This window comes from Alosa pseudoharengus, unplaced genomic scaffold (assembly GCF_046254945.1).
Source record: "Alosa pseudoharengus isolate Yale_2024_CS ecotype anadromous, Long Island Sound unplaced genomic scaffold, YU_APseudo_1.1 YU_APseudo_1.1_scf_20, whole genome shotgun sequence".
Classification (NCBI taxonomy): domain Eukaryota; kingdom Metazoa; phylum Chordata; class Actinopteri; order Clupeiformes; family Clupeidae; genus Alosa; species Alosa pseudoharengus.
In genome coordinates this window covers 15842468-15867467 of record NW_027468664.1, presented here as the reverse complement: position 1 = coordinate 15867467, position 25000 = coordinate 15842468, and the positions used below count along the sequence as shown (strand labels likewise).

At 46.8% G+C, this 25000-nt stretch overlaps 1 protein-coding gene across 1 annotated transcript in view; it reads right to left on the bottom strand.

Moving 5' to 3' along the window:
* LOC143136159 (nck-associated protein 5-like) overlaps positions 1-25000 on the bottom strand; it is a 102927-nt gene that overhangs the window by 9107 nt on the left and 68820 nt on the right. Inside the window, exons 10-16 of the mRNA XM_076296693.1 lie at positions 22749-25000; positions 21188-21278; positions 17274-17361; positions 9276-9626; positions 5160-5281; positions 4427-4568; positions 3473-3663 (exon numbers count right to left, since the gene is read on the bottom strand). The exon at positions 22749-25000 is cut by the window's right edge and continues 1476 nt beyond it. Coding sequence (XP_076152808.1) covers positions 3473-3663; positions 4427-4568; positions 5160-5281; positions 9276-9626; positions 17274-17361; positions 21188-21278; positions 22749-25000 — 3237 coding nt within the window. The remainder of the gene's footprint in view (positions 1-3472; positions 3664-4426; positions 4569-5159; positions 5282-9275; positions 9627-17273; positions 17362-21187; positions 21279-22748) is intronic.

Here is a 25000-nt window from a genome sequence, read left to right as displayed (position 1 = left end):
GGGAGGGAGGGAGGGAGGGGAGAGGTAGAGGAGGGTGGATTGTAGTGCGGCTAGCTGTCAGGCCGTGTCAGAATGATGAATGGGGGTGTGAATGGGCCGCGAGGACTGCGCCGGGACAAGGCGAAGTTTACAGCGCTCTCCTGAGTGTTTGTGAAAGGTTATTAAAGCCACTTAAATCAGCACTGCCCCCGATGCCTTCCCCACACTCCGCACATAAACACCAAGCAAAGCCATGCTGATAACCACTTACACACACACACACACACACACGCGCACAACACACTCACATGTGCACACGGATAAACGCATATGTGGACAACCACACACATACACATACACACACACACACACACACACACATGCATACATACAGTACATATTCCCACACTCACTCACATAGACAAACACACACCCACTGTTTACAAACACAAACAATTACATGCCGATGTGCACAAGCTTATGCACACAAGAACGTCCCATAAAATCCACCTCTTTCTCTCTCTCTCTTTTACACACACATACACGCACAGGTGTTGCAGGCATAAGACATTGTCTGCATAAAGCGCCGGAAGAAACAGGCAGAGGAGCGACTCAAGGTGTGTGTGTGTGTGTGTGTGTGTGTGGGGGGGGGGGGGGGTGATGTCTTCCGCAGGTTAACTGGGAATTGGACTGGGTTAACTACCCCACAGAGAGAAAAAGACCATTTATCAAAAAAACGTTAGTCCTCCTCTCCTCAGCCTCCTCTGGTTGGCCGTGAGCGGCGCGTTCTAATTCCGGCTGTATTCCAGCCTTCGGCACATTCATCACGCCGAGCAAATGATGTCATGCTCAAATGATTACGATGTCATGCTCTCTCTTATTCAATTCATTTCTTTTCCTCTTCCTTCTTTTACGTAGTTAACTGCAACATGTGGGAGATCTGTACATTCCTATACGCCAGTTTATATGGGCAAACGGACACACGCACAGACATATCTACACATACAGACACCATAGTCATGTCTGCCAATGAAGCTATCAGTCTTCAAAAATGAAGCGATAAACTGACAAGCACAAAGCCTCTAGATTTAGAATATACTTGCTGGTTTTCAACTGTGTGTGTGTGTGTGTGTGTGTGTGTGTGTGTGTGTGTGTGATGCCACAAGCATAGTTAATCAGTGGACAGAATAACATGGGAAAAAAAGGAAAGAAAGAAGAAAAAACTAAAAGTAAAAGGGAGATGTTGTTGCTGGTGGTGTCCTTGTGGGCTGGGGGCATGTCTTGGCATGCAGGGGGCCTCTATAAGGACGGCCTGACCAACTGGTTGTCAGGGCTCCCGTGGGCCCCCTTAATGGAGTGGATTAGATGCTGGGATTAGAGATGGTGTTGCGGCCTGCGCTCACCACTAGCGTTTGATTGGCTCGCTCTGGCCCTGCTCTGATGGGCACGGGTCTGAACACGACGCCGGTGATATCCCTGGAGCAGGACTCATCAGAGGAGCAGGCTGTGTGTGTGTATGTGTGTGTATGTGTGTGTGTGTGTGTGTGTGTGTGTGTGTGTGTGTGTGTGTGTGTGTGTGTGTGTGTGTGTGTGTGTGTGTGTGTGTGTGTGTATGCGTGTGTGTACGTCTGCAAACCTCTGCACACACACATCTAAAACACACAAATAAAAAATTCCCAATTCCCACTTTGCAAAATGAAACACATACTCTAAACACATACAGTACTGAACACAGCATCCCCTATTCTCAGCTCAGATGTACTTGCCACTATAACACTCGCAACAGGAATACATTCAAAATCTAGCCCTATCCACAAAAGCACTGAATATGTAATAGCCATCTGGAGTGTTGAACAAGTTAGTTGAGTTGATCTCTGAACTCCACTGTGAGAAACGTGGTTGAGTTGTGTGATGCCTGCAGAACATTGGGGCATAAAGTTCTATGTGAGACGAGTGAAGAGTCAATGGCAACGCCAGGGCCATCTGTGCAAGGCTGCACTGGACAGAGCATGGACAGAGGTGAGTCTCTCCACCTCCTCCTCGTCTGGGAGTGGGAGTGGAGGTGGGGATGGGTTGTCCATCCATCTTAGCGTAGGTCAAGGCAGACCACACGCCAGTGCTTTGGGGTCACTTGCCTTTCGCTCGCAGTCCTCTCTTGTGCGCTTTCTCTGGCCTCCTCTTTCTCTTTTTAGTTTACTATCGATCTCCATCTCTCCTACCATCTCTTCCAAATTTTGTTGTTTACCTCTCGGCCCCCTCACACAATACAGACAGACTCAGACACAGACACAACACACACACACACACTTTCACCTTCTCCTTATTTACCTCTCAGCCTCACACACAGTCTCTCTCTCTCTCTCTCTCTCTCTCTCCCTCTCCATCTTTCTCTCTCTCTTCTCTGTCTTTCTCTCAGTTCTTTCCTGTGAACTTGCCTTGACTCAGATCCTGTGAAGCTGGCTATAGATTTTGCTGTCATCAGGGGGGTTGGTGGTGGTGGTGGTGGGGGGGCGGTGGTGGGGGTATGCATGGGGTCTGGGGGTCGGTGGCCCTGGTTGCCGTGGCGCAGGACAGGACGGCAGAGCGATGGCCACCTGGCAGCCATTTCACGCTCCGTGATTCTCATTTGTCACTGGCCGAAGTTAAGTAGCGGTGGGAGACGTACACACACACACACACACACACACACACACACACACACACACACACACACACACACACACACACACACACGCGCCCGCCACCACAGCAGAGGTCACGCCGATCGAACACAATTAGGTGGAGGCGTCTTTTTATGAAAGTCCAATTCAACTCATCCTGGACAGGCCAGGGGCAAGGAGTTGACTTCAATCACACATGTATGTATGCATGCACCAACACAACAAACACACACACACACACACACACACACAAACACACACACACACACACACAACACCGTACAACACCAGTCTTCCCTCCTCTCTCTTTGTGCCTCACACACACATGCGCATACACACACTCACACAAACACACACACTCATATTCTTTGAAGAAGAGACACACTGAAGTTCTGAAAGGCTTGTTTTCATGTGGAGATGAGCGCGGTCAAGCTTCCCTCTCTAATGTGCTCCTCATTTAATGACTTTTTGTGCTCTATTAGATAAAAGCAGATGAGCGGCTCCCACACACACAGACACACACACAGACACACACACAGACACACACACACACACACACACACACACACACACACACACACACACACACACACACACACACACACAGACACACAGACACACACACACACACACACACACACACACACACACACACACACATTACATGCTCATTCACAAACATTCACAAATGAAGCCTCAATCTACCCATTTACCATCATGTATGGGTCTGTCTGGGTGTGTGTGTGGTTAACATTCCGCCTGTGCATCCCATTCATCAGAGCCAATGCCACTGTACTACACGTCTGACCATGGCGGCTTCTCTCTCTACTCACAATGTGATTGTCTCTGGCCTGGCCGTGGTCCGTGGGCAGCAGGTACTGGGAGCGCGGTCTCGCGTAGCCGTCCCCTCTCCTCAAGGCCGGACGTCCGGCCACGAGGCCACCGCTGCCGCTCCTGCTCCTGTACTCAGTCACGGAGCGCAGGCCGCCAAAACTCCTCCTCTTCAACTCCTCCACTCGGCCAGCTGCAGTGGGGTCAAAGGTCAAGGGTCGGGGGGTAGGTGGTACAGGAAATGTATGCATACATCAATGGAGGTTCTCTTCTTTATTATGGATCTCCACCACATGAAACTGCTAGCATGCATGTGATGGTTGCTATGGGGGTTGCTATAGTGCTATGGTCCAAGAGACGCACATTGAAAGAAGGGCTACCTCCTCTAATATTACAGGCCACGGATATTTGATGAACGAATGAGTGAAATGTCAAAGGTTTTAATTCACAGACACTGACATTTAAATTTATTACAGTCTCATTCACTTTAAATGCCATAGCGCTTAAACAAATAATTGAATATCTAGTTAGATCCAGTTAGATCCTCAGGACTGTATATTACTTACTTGTACAGATATGTATTTAATGTATGTGTATGTGTATCCATATCCATACTATTATTTCACAGAGCACCATTACAATCCTGAAAATTGTATTTATTGCATTGTACTATTGTATAAACCTGGTTAAGAGTTGATATTATGTGTGTCTCTGTATGTGTGTGTGTGTGTGTGTGTGTGTGAGAGAGTAAAAATGCAGTCAAGCAGGACAGGGTCGGCCTAACTGCAGTGAGGCTGTGACATAGAAGGGAGGTGAGGTGTGAAGATATTATTGATTGTTCTAGCAAGCAAGGCTGTGTGTGTGTGTGTGTGTGTGTGTGTGTGTGTGTGTGTGTGTGATTCGAGGGGAGGGAAAGAGACAGCGAGAGATAGAGGAGTAAAGCTGTGGGTTCTGACCTTGGCTGATGCTGTTTGTTTTGTTGAGCTGTGTGTTTTGGGGAGACCTCAGGGTGTTGGCCTCGTTCACACACGCCGGCTGAAGCTCGCCCTCACTATCACTGCTGCTGCCCGGGTACGTGCACACACGCAGCGCTCTGTCCTGCTTACACACACACACACACACACACACACACACACACACACACACACACACACACACACACACACACACACACACACACACACACAGACATTTTAGGAAAACACTAATAAACTGCTACTCAGTGCTACTCAGTAGTGCAAGACCATTTATTCACTGGCAAGTCTACAATTTACGGGGATGTGATATTTACACCCTAGTGGGTTTAGAGAAGTCATTTTTCAGAGCTCATTGACACTCTGGTTACGTACTATGTTCTATTGGCGTTAATACAAGACACATACTGTGTGAGTTAAGACCCATGGTGCGTTCAAATTCACAAACATTAGGTGAACACTGATGAATTTTTGAAGAGTTTTCTGATTGTTCTGAGTTCGCCACAAACGTTTGCGAACACTCACAAACAGTCTGAGAAGTTCAAAATCGTTCACATCTTTACAATTCAAAGAGATCATGTTCTCTGTGAATGTTCGCCTCTGCTCAAAGAATCTGAACACACCTCACATATCTCCACAAAATACCGTCACTGCCTGAAGCAGTTCAGGCGGTTGTGATCTCGTAGAGAGACTGCTGCTTGCTGGTGATGCTTACGTGGGCCAGGGTTTGGTCCTTTGCGTTCCTCCTCTTCTCAGTGGGCTTACCGCTGCTCACCGGGATCGCCGTCCGCTGGGAAGTGTACTCAATCTGACTGAGTCGCTTAGGTCTGATGATATCTGCAAAATAAGTGTCATAGCGATGTCAATGTAGGCATTCTACATCAATTTCCACTCCAAATGACCACCAAATACCCCTCTTTCTTTCTCTGTCTCTTTACAAGGAAAATGAAACAAATCATTGTTGTTTGACTTTAATACTGTATAGTAGATTCTCTCTGGAATAATGGATTTTATTCCAAAGTAATTTGTTGCAAATCAATCCAACATGGCTTCCGTCCTCTAATTTCCTCCTCAACTCTGCACACTTTGGCAGCCTCCTCTACAGCATATCTGTTAGAGGTGTGCCAGCATACTGGAGAATGGTGGACCGGACTATGATCAAGACCAGGCATAGTGACTAGACAAAATCAGCTCCTGCAGATGGCCTCTCTGAAGCCTGAACTCTAATGACTGCTTCTCTTTCTTTGCTAGAGTTTTTCCCTCTCTCTCTCTCTCTCTCTTTCTCTCGCTCTCTCTTCTCTTTTCTTCACTCCCTGTCTCTCTCTTTCTCTCTCTTAGTGTCTCTTCTCTCCTCACCTCTCTCTCCCTTTCTCTCAGTCTCTCTCTCTCTTAGTCTCTTTCTTTTCTTCTTTCCTTTCTCTCTCTCTTAGTCTCTTTCTTTTCTTCTCCCTCTCCCTCTCTCTCTCTCTCTCTCCCTCTCCATTCCACTCTCCGTGCTCCAGTCGGGGCGATAATAATGAGTGGGCTCCTCTGCAGCGGCAGACAGAGTCATTTGCACAACAGAGGGGTGGACGCAGAAGGGAGAGGACCAGCACTGTATGTGTTTTTCAAGATGTGACAAAAAAGGGGCAGAGAGGTGCCTGTGTGTCTGCACCTGTCTCTCTGGGTGTGTGTGAGTTAGCACAGGGAAAAAAAGGTTTGCATGTCCTCGCTTGATTCATTTCTCTTTTTTAGTATCCTTTATTTTCCTTTCTCTTTCCTCCTCTCCTACATGTCCTCTCTTCTCCACTCCACTCCATGTCAGGGTGACTCCATTGACGACTTTGTGCGTCAACAGCATCCTAGCATAGCCCTTTATTTAGCCTTTCTTGATGGCTGCATTAGCAGTTCTATGTTCATCTTCTGCAAGTCTGCCAGGCATGTTTGTACCTGGTTGCCTGGTTCAGTATGACCGTCTCATGACCAAACAATAAGCAGATAAGCAGAAAACTAGATCCTATGAGCTGAAGTGCTGTTGTTTCACATAGCTGGCCTACAGGTAAAGCTAACCCATAATTAGCTTTTAATTAACATGGTATTACCATTACGGCTAGCTTTTTATTAACACGTTATCAGCCTGGACTGATGGTTTAACATGGACTAATGGTGGTGTTCATGTTTTTGCGGAGACATGGCATAAGCCAAGGTCAAAACAATTGAGTGCGACAGGTCGTGCGCACACTCAGAGATCTATCCCTTTCGTAATAATTACAGCTTTGACACAACGTTCTGTAATTTCATGGCGCCACTGAGAGGATTAATTAACTCAATCAGGTGAAGCAGGGGCTGAATGTGTCTGGGCTTTAAAGGCACGCCACGCAGATTTACATGAAAGGGGGTGTTAAATCGCCTGGCCCCCAGCCGCTATCAGACGAAGAGGACTTTTTATAAGGTGGTGTAAAACATGTCATCGCGCACCCACCTCTGGTGAGAAAATTACATGAAGACGTCTCTGGGTCGGTTCATAATATCTCTCACAGCGGAGGCGGTACGCTGCTGAGGGCCAGCCCATGGCACAGAGAGAGCAATAGCCAGCTGCCATCGGCGCTAAATGATAGATGGGACTCTCAGCTAATGAAGCTGTTATTTGTGTGTGTTTGTTTGTGTGTGTTGGGGGACGGGAGAGGAGGGGGGGGGGGGGCTTTATCCAAGATCAGTAATCACAAATCACACACCAGGAGCAAAGGGTGTAAGTCGTGCCTCTAATGTCGCCTGCTGTCTTCCAGTCTGTGTTAGCAGAAAGGCAAAATAAAAAATAACAAAAGCCCCATGATGATCAATAACATGGGGGAGGGGGGACGGGGATAACGCCCAAAAAATAAACATCGCAGATAAACTTTGATGATGTGATTCATCCGCTAATTTGGCTGGGACAAGCATTGCCTTTAAAAGCCCAGTGCAGCTCTGATGGCTGGCATTTTGATGTGCCGAGGTTTCGTATCCCAGTAGTCACCTCCTCAGAGAGGCTATGGATCTGGTCTACTGGTGCGTGCAGGGCTTTATGAAATCATCAAAGTACTATTACTATAACTGCACACTAGCTGTTAGATCAACTAATACAACTACTACTAGCTGTTATAACTAATAACTAACATGTAGCATCTGTAATAACATGCGTATGACATTGTAAAGTCAGTCATATTACAGAAGTTGGCCAATGGAAATAAGTCTTTGGGCTTCTTTTTTGTCATCTCTGACTATTTACTGTATGTACATTATTTTAATGTATGACACAGAGTACTGTTTCATATTTTATATCTAAGTGGTCAAAATAAATAAGATCAATCAATCAATAAGATCAATCAAAGTTCTGAGTAATGTCTTCTTGATTTCTCTCCCCTGAATAACTTTAAGAGGACGAAAGAGGACAGAGGGGTGGACACAGCTTCAGACAGGAGAGGAGGCCAAAATAAAAGAATACATACCCTTAATACCTTTAAAGGGAAGAAAATAAATAAAACTCTTCAATCTCTTAATGGAAATCTTGCTGCCCATCTATGGCCTCGATTTTCAATCACCTCTCAGGGTTAATAATGCCTTAATAAGCTATCAGAATCACCTTTTGTAACCAGAAAATGTTTCAGATGTAGATAAAGGACTTGTCTTGTACATTAAGAGTGGGGTCAGCAACAGCTTGCAGCTCAGTGGTGTAATTCCTCAAATGGCCAAGACGAGGAGAACCAAAAGAAAGCCCTGGGGAACTAATGGAGCTGCTACTCAGATGTTGGAACTCAGAGCAGCTGGAACACTTTAGTTCAGTTCTTTAGTGTAATTCTTAATAGCTTCTGTAATGGCACCCCTGCTGTGTTTTAAAAAGGATTTTTCTCAAAGTGCTGGACTAATGTGGGGTCATTCAGGTGAGGCTCAGGTTTCAAACAAAGGGTTGTGTTCTTCAATCCATGGGCGTAGATTTTGCGTGGGGTCCGAAGGACGTGTCCACACCAATATCAAATAATGACTGAAATGTCCCCACCAATATTCAGGTTGAAACGGGGAAAAAAGCGCCTCATGCGGTACACAAAAAGTTAAACAACTTCCCACTTCAGTACCGCCACCCAAAATACGTATTTGAGACAGGCCTTTTTTTTGATTGGCTTAGCTCCCTGTAGCCTATGTCATGCTGTCGATTAAAAGTTTTTGGCACACTTGGCTGCAAAGATCTTAGCTCTATCTTTGCTTTGCTGTCGATTCGAGGATGTCGGGCAAGAAAAGAAAGGTGGAGGACATCATAAGTTATTTCAAGAAACAAAGTGTAGGCCTAAGTCATAATATTATGCACTATGAATGCCAGAAACTTCTTTTCTGGTACACATTTAGTTGACAGTGCTTGTATAGCCTATTAAACGGACGTTGGAATCCCCAAATACCAGCTAGTTCAGCTATCGCGCTAGCAGATTTGTGTACTAGCGTTTGGTAGTGTCCCCACCAAAGCTCAGACCAAACCTACGCCCTTGCTTCAATCACAACAATGGTGGTTTTCCAGACAATTATTTCAAATAGAGTCCACCTCAATGCCCATTTCCGACACCATAGATGAAACAGACCCCAAATAAGTATTACCACACTAAATGTATTGTAGTAAAATACCAATAAGTCCGCTCTAACTGCTTAAAATACACTGAAAGACTGATCCAATCACATAAACAGATAAACACCCATTACTGAGGTCATGGATGGAAAGATCCCAGTGGACCACAATGAAGCCAGTGAAACATGGTGAAAGTGTTTGTGGTCATACAAAGCTATTAATCTCCCCCAACCACAACCATTTCCCATGGGCCCCGAGTCTGACCTGAGGTGCTGGGGTGGCGCAGAAGGCCGGCCGTCTCCCTGGCAGGGTCCGCGGGCAAGGAGGGGTCAGGCGGTGAGTGCACCATGCTGTTTGCCCCCTGCTGACAGGGTTCCGGGAGGGACGAAGGCACTTTGGTGGCGGAGCAGGGGATTGTGGGATAGCACACAGGCGAGTCAGGCGAATCGGGGGAGGTGGTCGTCGTGCTGGGGGCCTCCTCCATCTCCGGGGCGATGGCTGCAGCGGCAGAGGGCTCGGGTTTGGGGGGGTTTCGGCCGCCCTGGCGATTGACCGGGTCGGGAAGCGGGAAGGTACCGATTCCGCTGTCGAGGGTCCGCATCTGACAAGACGAGCCTGGCAGAGGTGGAGCGAGCGAGCGATGGAGCAATGGAGGGAGGAGGGGAAGGGTGGAGGAACGGACAGAAAGAAGAACAGAGATGGGAAAACAAAAGGAGAAAATAATATGAAAATGGAGGAGCTGGAGTCACATAAACTGGAAGGGTGTGTGGGTGAACAGGGCGTCTGTGAGGGGGGGGGGGGTCATGACAGAGAGGTAAAATGAGGATCACAGAGACAGCAGTGTTATTCAGATTCCACAAAAAAGACCAGACAAAAGATGAATACTAGTCTGCATTAAGAGACATCTCCAAATTAATCAGTGTGGTCAACCTCAAAAGCTGGCACTGTCCTTTGGTCCACTAACGAAGCATCAATCACATCTTAAAAGGCTACGCTTCAGTGTAACTTCAAGAAGTATTATATCTGAAATATATCAGTTCTAATACAACACTACTGTGTCATTTCAGTCTTCTCATTTTGGCAGACTAGTGTTCAAATGACACGGTAGGCTTGGTGTGACTGAGCTGCACTCAGTTGCTTTTATATTGGTGATGCATTAAGTGTTGTTGCTGAAACAAACAACAAACAAGTTATTGGTGTGGAATACATGAGCTGCATCTATCACAGACTTGGGTGATCGCGAAAAAGAAAAAGGAATAGACACAGAATAAGATAGAAGGGATTCAGAAATAAGACTCTGCACCTCTGTATTATTCAGAATGATGTGCTATCAAACTGTGTCTGAATATAGGCCCAGTAATCTCACGTCTGAGTCTGCTCATTCTTACTGCTCCGGAAAAAAAACTTTGATAACTACAAAAATAATGACGAGATTTCTGTCGCAGGTTCAGTGACGGTCTCGCCTCCGATCCAAAATGGATTGGCAGCGTGTGCGTCAAGAACTCCTGCTACTCTCCTTCTTCCTACACAGAGTCAGCGACAGCGGTCAGCCAGACTATGCTGCTGCCCGTCTCCGTTCGTGCGAAATGTATTATAATTTTTGACGCCCACAACTCAACAGATGGCTGCGCAATTAAGACATAGACATTACAGTGGCAGTGCACTCTTGCTCTCTCAGTATCACACTCACACACACACAAACACACACATTCTCTCTCTCTCTCACACACACACACACACACACACACACACACACACACACACACACACACACACACAGTCAGCGGAAGGACAGTGCATTTGGTTCTATGCCTCCGAAAGCTTCCAAAACCCACCGAAACCGGATGGAAGTAACACAGTGCAAATAGTATGACATCCCAGAATGCAAAGTGACAGAATTGAATTTGGTTGAGCCAAAGCCTTACCACTCTGTCTGCACATCCAGGACAGAGAGAAAATAAAATAACAGGAAGCCACTCGCAACAGTGAGAGGTGTGAGGGGGACATTCCAAAAAGATTGTATTTCTTCCTTAAGCCGAGGTCTTAGGTGTACACTGAATCTTAATAGAGGCCGAGGGAAGGGAACGCAGCTCAGTCTTATTGGGATCCGCGCAGGGAACAGACGTACCATCGGCAGGCCTGCTGTTTTTGGTGGAAGAGCCTCTTGCTCTTTATTTGAGGGAGAGTGGCACACGATGTGATGTACCTTCCCTGCTCTCAGCCAGCAATCATGGCGCTAAACCCTTCATGTTTTTTCCTCATGATAACATCCACTCGCTCGACTCACACGCTCTCTCTCTCTCGACATCTCTCCGTCTCCCTCTCGTTCATCCTTTTTGTTTTTTTCTTTCTTGGTTGCTCTCCCTGTCTGTCTATAATTTTTCCTCTCTCTGTCTCTCTCTCTCATCTTCCCTGCACCATCACCACTTTCTACTTTCTTCCCTTCTCTTTCTTTACCTCCCTGTCTCTTCCTCTCTCTCTCTCTCTCTCTCTCTCTGTCCCACTGTTCTCATCCTCTTCAGTCTAGCCTCCCATTAAAAATCAGAGTTATCTCTACAGGTATGTCTCCCCTGAAAGAGCCCTCCATCGCTCCCACCTTAATGACTAGACAGAGGAGATGTGTGTGTATGTGTGTGTGTGTGTGTGTGTGTGTGTGTGTGTGTGTGTGTGTGTGTGCAGTGTCTGTGTGTGTGTGTGTGTGTGTGTGTGTGTGTGTGTGTGTGTGTGTGTGTGTGTGTGTGTGTGTGTGTGTGTGTGCGTGAGAGAGAGCACACAGACTTTGAGAGAGGAAGGGAGTGAGATACAGAGAGACAGCGATATGCTCGGACTTCAGATGAGTCGGCCAATGAGGCGATAATCACCTGTGCTAGCCCACACGCCGGTCAGTGGCAGCGTTTCTTTCCCTTTCCATTTCTTTCTCTCCCTCTTTTCTTTCTTTTTCTTTCTTCCTTCCTTCCTTTCTCTCTTGTGTCACTCATGAAAGCAGTCAGATAGAAGTTGCCAGTATCCGTATGCATTAAAAAAAAGCAAAAGATGATTGCTGGCTGCCGCCACCGTCGGTGGGTTCTCCGTATATGTTGGCTCTTTACATTCAGCACTATAGGGTCAGGAAGGAGGACCTGTGGCTGAGTTGGAGGTAATCATGGAGGACAGGCTCTGTCTGTGAGCCTTCACAGGAAGGTTGAGCTTCACACGGAGAGAGAGGGGAGTCAATCTCAAACATCAAACCTCAAAGTGGAGGATATATTAGTGTGAGGTAAATAGAACAAGTCTTTGAAGTTTCTCTGTGCGGTGTTGGCGCAAGCAGATAACTATTTGGTAAGTGTGAGTGTGTGTGTGCATGAGTGTGCAGGTGTGTGTGTGTGTGTGTGTAAGGGTGTTAGTATCTATGTGTGTGAATTTGTGAGTGTGTGTGCGGTCTTTGTGTATGTGCGTGTGTATGTATGTGTGTGTGTGTGGTCTTTGTGTGTGTGTGTACGTGCATGTGTGTGCCTCCATGAGTGTGTGTGTGTGTGTGTGCATGTACCTCTCCTACCTCTTTGTGTGTCATTATGTTGTGCAAACGACTGTTCTGCTGCGATGCTCAATAAAAATTATTGCAACAGATGGCTAACGTGCCCCTAGAACTGCAATCCCAGTTGAATATGTTTGCCAGAGGTGATGCTGGTGACAGCTTATGAGAAGCCAAAGCGCATAGCTCATAGGAGATTGTTTAGACATCATTGCTTGCTTTCACCATGATTCAAATTTATTGTTTTCCTGGAGTCTTGTGTGCTTAGGGTCATTTGTTGATGTATGATGGCAGTTGCACAGAAAACAAGAGGTCTTTAAACACACACACACACACACACACACACACACACACACACACACACACACACACACACACACACACACACAAAACATACTCAGAAATCATTACGCACACAAAAGTATGCTTTTTCTCAAAGACCAAGAGCAAAATTCCTGACACAAAAAGAACTGCAATAGCAGAGAGGTGCCCTCATGCATCAAAAGAAGGAAAAATATGACAAAGAAATGCAAGCCGTTATTGTGTGTGTCTGTCTGAGACCTTTTCAAACCACAACAAGCAGGAGCACGCCAACATGAAATAACCTGATTTCCTGTGATCACTCATTTCCTGTCTGCCTATGATCTTCCGCGCTTTTGTATTACAGTTGCCAGAGGCGGTGCAACCAAGCAGTCTCCAGTCCCCAGTGAGATGCGCAAACCTAATACTGAGACCATGCGCTTTATGGTCAGCATTTATAAAAATTACTGGCTGACATTTCATGCTCTGTAGGGCAAAAAGCTCTCTTTCTTTAATGTCCTTTAACTATACCCAATTTTTTCCTTCTTAAACCCCAGCGTACTCTGTCACACATCACATAAAATGGTGTACTTCTTAAATGTCTTGGAGTGAATGACAACAACTGAAAAAATGTCATAGAAATAAATTATAATATTACCAGGTTTAAGTGACGTGAGTAGCTCAAGCTTTCAGGTCATTCAATAGCAGCCATCAGGTAAGGACTGTAGTCCCCCCAGTGATCCTGTCTTACATATTAACTTGCCATTTGCTTTGCACTAGAAATAAAATAGTTCTGTAGAATTTCAGAAGATGTTAAGTTAGTTTATTGGATTTCTACTTTATCTTACGTGACTTTATCTCGTTTGCATTCTGTAAAGTAACAGATCTACACTGAAGTTTAAAAAGAACAGAGGAAACTATCTCACACAGTGATGAACATTATGATGATATGCTTCTCTTTGGGACCGTTATGCCTGACATTGTTTTACCCAAGGCTAACATATCTCTGGCCATTCCACTGTAGTCTGCTGTTTTCTGTCTGATGAGCCTAATTTCAAAACGCAAATGTCCTTTTCACAGTTTGTGTTGTTTCCTTTTTTTATTTGTTACGCAATATGTGTTGAAAATAACATAACTTGCATTAAAAACAACACAACTTCTGTTGTTTTTAAACACATTTCTGTGTCCAGATAGGGACAACACATTTGTTTTAAGAGTGTTCTCCGTGTGTCTGGGTCCAAGGATCTGAAGTCCTCTAGTGAGGGGACACGATGATGCCAGGGCATCTGATGGCCGGGAACACTGCAGTCCCAGGATGTCCAGAGCCGAGGCCCTGAAGCCGAGCCAAACGCCAATGGCTGGACATGATTAATGTCGATCGGTCCGCGGCGGTAATCTCCAGTCCAGCCCTAGACCCTGACTGACAATACACCACCGAGAACCATCTGCATGAAAGGAAATCAATAAAAACTTTTCGCGTTTTAATACACAGCCCCATTTTTTCCATTATGTTAGGCGGAGAAAGAGAGGGGGGGGGGGTGTAGTAATGAGTTTTGTGATTTGAGATCAAAGCTTGTAATTACCGCCCGATAACCGAGGAAAGTAGATGGATCTGGGGGAGTGTGTGTGTGTGTGTGTGTGCGTGCGTGTGTGTGTGTGTGTGTGTGTGTGTGTGTGTGTGCGTGCGTGTGTCACAGACCAGGTCGCTTAAAAACCCCCTTCACGGAGAGTTATAACTAGCCAGTTCAGTCAGCCAAAGGCTCTGACATTAGGCACTGAACATGGGCAGTGCTTAAATCTCCCGGCTGCGCTTTAATTCGCATTGAAGGCCACACTGTGCCTGTGCTTAGCCAGCAGAATTAAAAAGGCCACTCAGCTAATTAAAATATAGAAACGATTAAGGTTTTTTCTCTCTATTTTTTTAATCTTTATTTCTTGGCTGCCTTCCCGTCATGCTTTCCTAAGTGAATTCAGACTCATTTTCATACAAGTTTGGACCTTTGCCCATGCTAAGATAGATATGAGCATACACACAAACACACACACACATCTATGTAGATATCTTCCTCTCTTTCTTCTCTCTATAGTCCTATTGTCTCATTCTCTCTCTCTACCTCCACATGTATGAACAGACACACATGCGTGCACACACAATCCGTCAGACCAGCTCGTTCTCTTTCCTCTCTCCTCTGTCCACTCCCGCTGTCTCTCACAGAGACACAAACAGAAGACACACACACACGGCCATTATTTCTCCTTGCTTGCGCCCCCTTTGCCCCTCTCTTCAGAACCTCCTTTTGCCCCTCTCTTCAGAGCCTCCTTTTGCCCCTCTCTTCAGAGCCTCCTTTTGCCCCTCTCTTCAGAGCCTCCTTTTGCCCCTCTCTTCAGAGCCTCCTTTTGCCCCTCTCTTCAGAGCCTCCTTTTGCCCCTCTCTTCAGAGCCTCCTTTTGCCCCTCCCTTCAGAGCCTCCTTGCTTGCGCCCCCTTTGCCCCTCTCTTCAGAGCCTCCTTGCATGCCCCTGCGTTCATTAAGCCTTTGCGTCCCTCCTGGCGAAAAGGGGTCTCAGGTGACGGAATATTCCGTCTATGTCTGTCTCCGCGTGTCAAAGCTCTATGTGAGTCATCCTCCGAGCCCTCGCACGCGCCCACTCCCCCTCCATCTTCTTTCAGGAAGTCCTGCCTCAGAAATACTTCAAAAAAAAGCACCACAGGCTACAAAATAGCCTCTGTTCGCCAAAATGACCCCTGATTTCTACGTGGCATCTAAGCGCAACACTTTCATTATGGGATATCAAACAGATTTTTTTTCGCTCTATCTCTCTTCGCCTCTCTCTCTCTCTCTCTTCTCTCCTTTTAAAGTTCAGGGCTTCTTTGTAGTCTGGTAATAACAACCTGAAACGATGACACATTGAATGAGTTGACCACTCCGTCTCACAGCGTGGCTATGTCTTTTAAAAGGTCATAATGGCTCTGGGCTTTGAGGGGAATGTGCCTCTGAATAGCTGACTAATAGCCGTCATCCACAGCAAAAAGCCTGGTGATCTGTTAATGTAGGACAGTAAAAGGTTTTCTTTGAAAAAGTGCATGATTCTGTTAGTCCATTTCTCATTATTAAGAGCTGTTATTGGTTATTTGCTTGAGTGAGTGTGTGTGTGTGTGTGTGTGTGTGTGTGTGTGTGTGACACATACTGAAGATTTTGTTTTTATTGTGTAATATGTTTCTTCCAACAGTCATAGCACAATGTTTGCAATGACACTGAATTGGCCAACCACCCCACACACACACACACACACACACACACACACACACACACACACACAAACTATGGATAAGAGCCTTATACAGAGCTGAACCTATGACATTTCTGTCTGTCAAGTTTGAAAAGACACTTCAGAGTTCCTCTGCACATGGGAGCTTGTCCATGCCTCGCACCACGCATGAAGACAGGTGTGAGATTTCAGCTTAATAGCAGACATTTATCATTCTACAGCACACCCCTCCATTTAGCTGACAGCCAGTGTGCATCTCTCACAATTGAGTTTGACAGGAGTGAGCACCGCCAATGGAAGGAAATGTATGTGTTGGCACTTCAGTGGGACAGGCCCACTATGTGCATGTGCATGTGTGTGTGTATACTGTATATGTGTGTGTGTGACACATGTGTATGTGCATTTGTGTGTGTATGTGTGTCTGTGTGTGTGCGTGTGTGTGCCTGTGGTGATGGTGTACTTCTGTCACACTTCGACAGGAGGCATATTTTCAATGCAACTGACAACCGAATCAGGCCCGTCCTGCAACTGATTGGCTCTAAGTAAGTAACTCTTTCAGAGAGAGAAAAAAAAAATCATGGCTACACTTTCTGCATGTCTAACAACAGAGCAGAGTGCCCCCAGTCTGACAGGAAAATGAAGGCAGCATCTGCCTGCAGAGAGAAGACAACAAACTGAAGCTGAGCAGGAGAAGAAGAGGGATTCTGGGTGAGGAATGCTTTGACATGTAGTCTGCATATCACCCACCATAGGCTTAATTAATAACTTAATAAATTCTTTCCCCCCCCCTCACAATGGCATTGCTTTCATCCTCTAGCACCCAGAATATTTATTTTTCTTGCTTGTTTGCTTTTGTAATGGACTATTCCACCCCACTTGGGTGGATTGTCATCTCGGTTGTAAATAAAGCTCTATTTGCACTCCTGTAGTCGGTGCTAATGATTCAAGCACTGGGCTTGTTACCACAATAAACAAACAGAGCAGAGAGGGAATAAGTTAATGAGCCAAGTCAAAACTGATACTGATATGTGTGTCTTTCTCTCTCTCTGTGTGCGTGTGTGTGTGTGTGAGTGTGAGAGAGAGAGAGAGAGAGAGAGAGAGATAGTGTGTGTGTGTGTGTGTGTGTGTGTGTGTGTGTGTGTGTGTGTGTGTGTGTGTGTGTTTGTGTGAACCCAGACTTACCGATCATATGGTCCTGACAGACAGGTTCGGGAACGTGGTCATCCTCCCTCTCCCCATGTAGGGTCAATTTTTGGGTAACCAGGATGGTCTGTAGGGGAAAGCACATGTGGTGGTCAGCATCTTTCAGGCATCTTTCCAGAAATGTATTTTCAGATCGCCATAACGTAAACCAGTGGACTTTGGAAGTTAATAAAAACAGCCATAGAGTTGGCCTCCGCCTCTGAGGAAACTCAAGAGACCAGTCATTCCTCAAGACTTCTTCACACCTTAGCAAAGATAAACACTACAACCGTACCTAACATTCCTGCGAAAAACTATTCAAACTGGCTTACTCCATCCTCATGACCTGAATCCTACAACCCAAGCCCTGCATGAAAAGCTGCCTTTAGTTTGCAGAATTGAGCCTGTGAGAGGTTTCAGATTAAGAAGAGCGTTTGTCTTTTGTGGTGTTCCTCTGTAATAAAACCATCACTCCCCATCACCCCCCTCAGCTGGGCTCCAACTCTAATCAATGCAACATGGAGATAAGATCCCAAGCAAACAGAGATTGGGTTAAATCAATAGCCCTGTTTGGAGAGCCGTTAGGGCTTGTTCAGGGCAATAAGCTGAAATCCATTCACTGGCTTGGAGGCAGTGGATTTCAGCACAAACTAATGAAGTGCGGTCTTTGCTGGGCATTGCCGAGGCGTTTAGCGTCAACACAACCAGGGGTGACTTTCTGGAAAAAGTCATATTAGTCGCTGTTGAACCACTGTGGAACGACGCAACTTTCGCTCAAACAACCTACTCACAATTGTGTCTACAAAGCATTGTAGTTCAGTCAAAAAATAGAAAGTTCTGTTGTTTATACTACTTTAGTGCAAGCAATGTTGTTAATGATGTCATGCAGCATGTTGAGTGTATACATCAGTCCTACACATTAAACCAAGGCATTTATGGAGCTACATCATACATCATACATAGTAATTGTTGTGAATGAACAACTACCTAATAATACGTGTAAGGAAATATTTACAGTGTGTTGTGTTCCAATAATCTTATTACAGCCTACACGCAGACCATGTTTGAGAACTATCCTTTTTAGAAACAACCAAATCCATGAACAATGGTTCCAACTACCAAGATTGCGACAGAAGTTAGCTATCAACCCTTTCTAGAAACAAACTCCATATCTGTTTTGTTTTTATACATCTCTGATCATCAGGAAGGGTGATGATGACAGACAATGCTGTTTTTCCCACAAGTATTGAACACATGAACACACATCGAACGAATATTAGAAGGCGTTATATTGACTTCTGTGTGAAAAAGGCTGGCTTTGTTCGTAGACCAAATGTGGAAAAGAAAAGAACTTCTTGGAAACTGGAGTGTGAAAGCCCAGCGTGTGCTGATCACAGTGCATGACAGTGGCAAGTATTGGCTTATTTAGGGATAAGTCTTACTTAAGCATTCAGAAAAAATATATATTTCTTTTAGTCTTCTTCTTAACACAAAGGTTTCTTCAAAGCCATCAATCATGTGTGTGTGTTTGTGTGTGTGTGTGTGTGTGTGTGTGTGTGTGTGTGTGTGTGTGTCAGAGATGTACAAGAGGTCCAAGTTGTTAAACCAGGAAAAACCCACAACCTGAACCACTTATTGTTTTGAAAAAAAAAAAAAATGTTTTATTACTTTTTTTTAGGGGGGGGGGGGGGTAATAAGACAAATACTTGTAAACGAGATAAGATTACCCTCTTTGCATGTTTGCTGCTAGTCTTACAGTAAATATTCTACTGAATTTGACAGAGATACTAGGCTTTTAGATTGTCTACTGTAGATGACACATGACCTAAATATCATCAAAAATATGTTTGTTTGAGTTGGCACTGGTGTCCACAGGCAACTGTTCATTTTGGATCAATCAGTGCATTACTATAGTGTTTGTGTGTATGTATGTGTGTGTATGTGTGTGTGTGTGTGTGTGTGTGTGTGTGTGTGTGTGTGTGTGTGTGTGTGTGTGTGTGTGTACAAGTGTGTAAGACAGGGGGTGAAGCAGAGCGACTGCAAGAGAGAGATGTGGATCGATTGTGTATTCACTCTTGTGTGCTTATGTGTCTTTGTATGTGTGTGTGTGTTTGTGTGTATGTGTGTGAGAGTGTAGAGGCAAAAAGAATTGTCAAACACACACACACACACACACACACACACACACACACACACACACGTAACAAAGACAAACGTAAATGCCAAGACAGAGCTATAGTTTTCGTCCTTGGGCACACATGGTGAGAGAGCCGCCTTCAGTCCCTCACCTTCATTCTAATGCTGCCCTTCAGAGTGACTATGGGGGCAAATCCACGCTGCTAAGGGGAGTGACTGAACAGTGCGCAATCCAGAACTGACAATGGATTAAGCGGGTGAAAAGCAGCTCTTTTATATGCAAAAGTTTAAACAAGGGGGGGGGGGGGGGGGGGGGGACACGAAAGAAAACGCAGACAAGAACACCAAGAGCAGGTGGGAAAGGATGAGAGAAATAACCCCCCTACCCCTCCCTCTTTGTTGTATTCCTGCAGAGGGAAGATAGGAGTGGCTGCCTTGGCAGTATTAAATGGGCCCTTTGTTAAATTGAGTGTTGGTGATAAGAGCGCTCTCTTTGCTATCGAAATTCCACATCAGCCGGATTGAATTTCCCTGCTTATATCCGTCAGACCCGCTCTTTCCCTCTCCTCTGTTCACTTTTCCTCTCTCTCTCTCTCGCTCTCTTTTCATCCCCCTCTCTCTTTAGCTCTGGCTACTCATCTTCATACAGTCTCTCATCCCTTCTTTCTTTCATCTACCTTTTCTCTGACCATAACCCCCCGCCCATCTCCAGCTGCTAAGGTCACTGTTCAATAGCAGGTCTAGTCAGCTCAGCGTGGTGTATCTGCTACCGAAGGCTCATCTCTCTAAAAAGCGTGGTTACAACAATAACAGATAACACACACTAATCCGATACATTTACACACACACACTCACACGCACGCACGCACGCACACACACACACTCACATGCACACAGGCACGCACGCACGCACGCACGCACACAGGCACGCACGCACGCACGCACGCACGTACGCATGCACGCACACACACACACACACACACACACACACACACACACACACACACAGACAGATGCACACACGCACGCACGCACACACACACACACACACACACACCTCAGTGTTTCTTGGAAGAAAAGAAGGCATGGTGAGGAGGATTGAGAGGAAAGATGCAGAAAATATAATCATAAGGAAGATGGAAAGAAAGAAAGAAAGAAATGAAAAGAAAGAAATGACAAGAAAGAAATGGAAAGAAAGAAATGGAAAGAAAGAAAGGAACAGCAGGGGCAAAAGCGAGACAGATGGAGAGGGTATGCACTGGAGACAGACATGCATAAAGAATGAGAGGATGAGCGATGATAGGCAGAAAGAGTGAGGGGGCCGAGAGTAGGAGAAGGCCCTTAAGAGTGACACAGAGATGAATAGAGACAGAGAATCAGAACAGACAGACAGAGAGAAAGAGAGAGAGAAACCAAGACAGAAATTTAGAACGACAGATAGAGAGAAAGAGAGAGAGAGAGAAACAGAGATGGAAAATACAGACAGACAGATTAAGAAAAAACAAGAGAGACTACAGCGTAGATAGGAGAGGAAAGTGACATATTGAATGTGAGAGGGGAAAAATGAGAGAATGAAAAAGAGAGAGAGATAGAGAGTGTGTGAGAGACCAGAAATCCTTTCATTTCCTGTGGCCACAAACACGAGGGAATCGTGGAGCCTTGTCTGTGTGTGTGTGTGTGTGTGTGTGTGTGTGTATGTGTGTGTGTGTGTGTGTGTGTGTGTGGTTAGAGGGTGGGGGTGTTACAGGGGCTTCTCATTCCGGGTGCCGGATGCTCACCGTATCGGAGCGGATCTCCACCTCGCCCTTCATCTCCCCGCTCCTCCTGGCCAGAGAGATGGCCGCGTGGGCGTCACCCTTCGCCACCGTCCTGCAAAATGAAGGGAAGCACCCAGGCACTTGGTTACTCAGTACACACACACACACACACACACACACACACACACACACACACACACACTCACACACTCTCATGCTACCACATCATGAAGGGAAGCACCCAGGCACTTGGTTACTCAGTTACTCATCCCCGTCCAGATCCCCTGGCCATCTCCTCTGTCCCACATGATGTAGCTCGGCAGGTGGAGAGAGAGATTCGGACGATAACACACACACACACACACATACACACACACACACACATACACACACACACACACAGACAAACACACACACACACACGCACACACACACACACACACACACACACACACACACACACACACACACACACACACACACACACACACACACACACACACACACACACACACTCCCATGCCACCAACATCATCACTGACGCTGCTTTATCAACCAGCCTCCCATCCCGAGTGGTCCCAGTGCCTGAGCTTGTATGACTGATCTAATCTCTTGGTGGAGCCATGGCAGCCTTCTTGAGGGATATCAGTAACAATTCCTGATTGCAATCTACCAGTGGGTGTGTGAGGTGTTATTTACTGGGCCGTGGGCACAAATGCGTTTTTCATGCCTTGACTCTGTTACAAATCTTTAAATTCTCTCCACATTTTCTGTCTTCTTTTTTTTCCCTCTGCATAAATTATGTCTTTAGATATGGTGTGGGATACACAATGCATGACACATTGACAGATCATTGTTATTTTACACTGTGGTGGATAGAATATTCAGTTAAACGTATTGGGCATATATATATTTCAGCATGTTTTTTAGTTCATGGGCCTATACTTAACTTTAAAAATACTGGTGCTCCCTAGACTGAGTCTGCTAAGAAAGAGAATCACAGCTGATGCATATCCCTGGCTATAATTACAGCAGGTTTTCTGCATACAAAAATAGAAGTGGTTGAAACTAAGCATACTCATTTATCAACTTTAAGCTACTTTTTTCACACAACTTTGGGAGCAGGAAACTGGTCTGTGAATTATCAGATTAATTAATATTAATGAATCAATTATATCAACAAATTCTATGTGGATTTATACACTATAATACGGAGGCCTCAATTGGTCAAAGTGAGCATTTTTTTTGTTAAGGTGAGCATTTATTTTTATGAGCTACTTTTGCATTCCCTCACAATAACATTAGCATTCCCTTGTTAAAAGTAATAAGTGAAATAAAAATCCCCTCCATAACACTTTGGTGGTTGCATAATATAATGTATGCACAGGCATAGGCAAAAAATCACATCACAAAGACATCTCACAGAAAGTATTTTGCAGTATTTTTAAAAACGCAAAATTAAAGTTATTGATACATTTTTTGTGTTTTCTATTTAATACACGTATACTGTCAATCTCTGTGTCCATATGCTGTAATATAATGTATTTTGGTGGCCATTAGATGAGTGTGTATTTACACTGACCTGCCCAGCAGCTCCTTCACCAACTGATCTTTGCCGATGTAGGTGGTGGAGGACTGCAGCTGGTTGGTTATGTGTCCCATCTGAATATTGCAGTGATCCATGATGGAGTTCATTTTATTGCTGTTGTCTGCGATGACAAACTCTTGGCTCTCCTTGCTCTGCGAGTCGTTTTTCTTCTTGTCCTTTTTCTTGTCGCCCTTTGTCTGCCGACCTCCGAGCACCGAGCCGATCTTCAGCTCCTTCTTCTCCTCCTTGCCCTTCGGACTGTCCGTCTTCTTGCCGTTCAGCGCCGGGAGCTTGGACTTCCTGAAGCCGAACCAGTTGGCCAGCGACGAGCCGGTCTTTTGCTTGGCCTCGGAGGAGTTGGACCGCTCCAGCCCTTGGATCTTCTGCACGTTCTCCTCGATGCCCATCATCACCTTCTCCTCGATGGAACACACCAACGGGTTGGTCGCCTTCTCTCCTTCGTCGGGCTTGCTCTGATTGGCCGTCGACTGATTCTGGGGCGGGACTTCCTGCTTGCCCATTGTTGTCGAGACTTTCCCTTGGGGCAGCACATCTGGGCTGCTGGCGAAGGAAGTGGACTCGAACTGTGGGTGCGAGGACACCTTTGCCGGGCGGCGAGAGTTCTGGAGGCCCTGCCGGTCCGAGAGAGGAAGGCTTCGAGCCTCCTTCTGAGGGGAGGGAACGGCAACATCCCCTTTGCTGCCGATTCTTGTGGCCTTGTCTGGGAGGCCGTGGTGGCTACTCGACCCGGTGATGCCTTCGATCTGAGTGGGCCTCGAGACCGACGGGGAGGATCCGCTCTCTGTCAGGCCAGCGCTGCCTTTGAGCTGCTGCATGCCCTCAACGAAGGAGCTCTGCCTTGACAACGAGTTTCTCTTCTCCGCCGTGTTGGTGATGATTTGAGTGCGGACTTTCCCCGGACCGTCTGCGTTCGCCGCCGCCGCCACCGCCGCCGTGTTGATGGTGGGCTTCTCCATGTAATTAGTGCTGAAGCTCTGGCTCCTGGCCTTGGCTCCGTTCATGCCCAGAGCGGGCTTCAGGTGAGGTTTGGTGGTGATGGATATGGATCGCTTGAACAGCCGGCTGTCCCTGTCCCCAGCCTTGTCCCCCAACATCCCACCGCCCTCCCCTGGAGGGGTCGTCTGGGTGCTCTCCTCAATCGAGTTGCGCTGAGGGGGAGGGAGCGGAAGTGCTTTGGGCTCCGCGGTGCCTCGGACGGGAGGCAGGTGGAGGTGGTACGGAGGCGGGGGTGGCGGCGCGTGCTGCTGCTGCTGCTGCTCAGTCTGCTGACTCTGACTCAGTCCCTCCGACGAGGCCGTCTCCTTGGAGACCGTGTTGATGTGGTCCTTCTCCTGCTTCCCGGGGATGGTCGAGCTCTTCTTCAGGGCGATGGGGGACTTGACGAAGGCCTTGAGACCCACGGGGATACGGGTCTTTGCAGCGGCCTCTGCGGAGTTGTGGGGACTCCGCTGGTGGGACGCCACCTGGGGAGGGGAACGGGGATCTGCACAGTCCTGAGCCGGGCACTGCTGGACAGGAGTTTTGTTTGACGACAGGTGTCCACTCTCGTTAGTAAGAGGTGCCTTCTTGGTCTGGATTGTACTCTGCTGCGAAGCAGCTTTCTGAGGGGCAGCCTTTTGGGAAGTTTTGGGCGCCGGGAAGTCCTGATGGTCTGACGGCCCATGGCCCGGAGAAGACGTGGAGAGGTAGAGTTTGGTGTGGACCCGTTTTGGCAACCCCCCTTTGGTGGGGGTCTGACTGGAGGAGGAGGAGGAGGAGGAAGACTTCTGGATGTTGTGGTGTTGGGCGCCACTCTCTGCCAATTTCTGCGGGTTGACCGTACCATACCCTGCGTCCACTTCTAGAGTGTCCACATCCTTCTGAGGGCACGAGTGCTGCATGTTGGGGTTCGATGGAGGCTGGTAGCTGGGCGGAGGGCCCCTCACAGTGTTGGGCGTGGTGGGGGGAGGGGGTCCTCCGGCTTTAAGTGCTTGAGGCAAGGCCTCGTAGTTTGGTCGTATGAGCAGGGAGGTGGTGCGGCCGGGCGGAGGCGGCGGGGAGGGAGACCTGAGTTCGCTTTTCGCCTTTTCAAAGTGCCTGTCTCGAGTGGGCTGCTCGCCATAGTCCGTAGTGTGGGCGAGGTGCCTGCGGGACAAGTGAGGGGAGCTCGACAAACTCCGACCCCACTCACCCCGAGCCGGCAGCTTGGAGCCTGACAGCGGCGCCGTCTTGGGGCTCTGTCCACT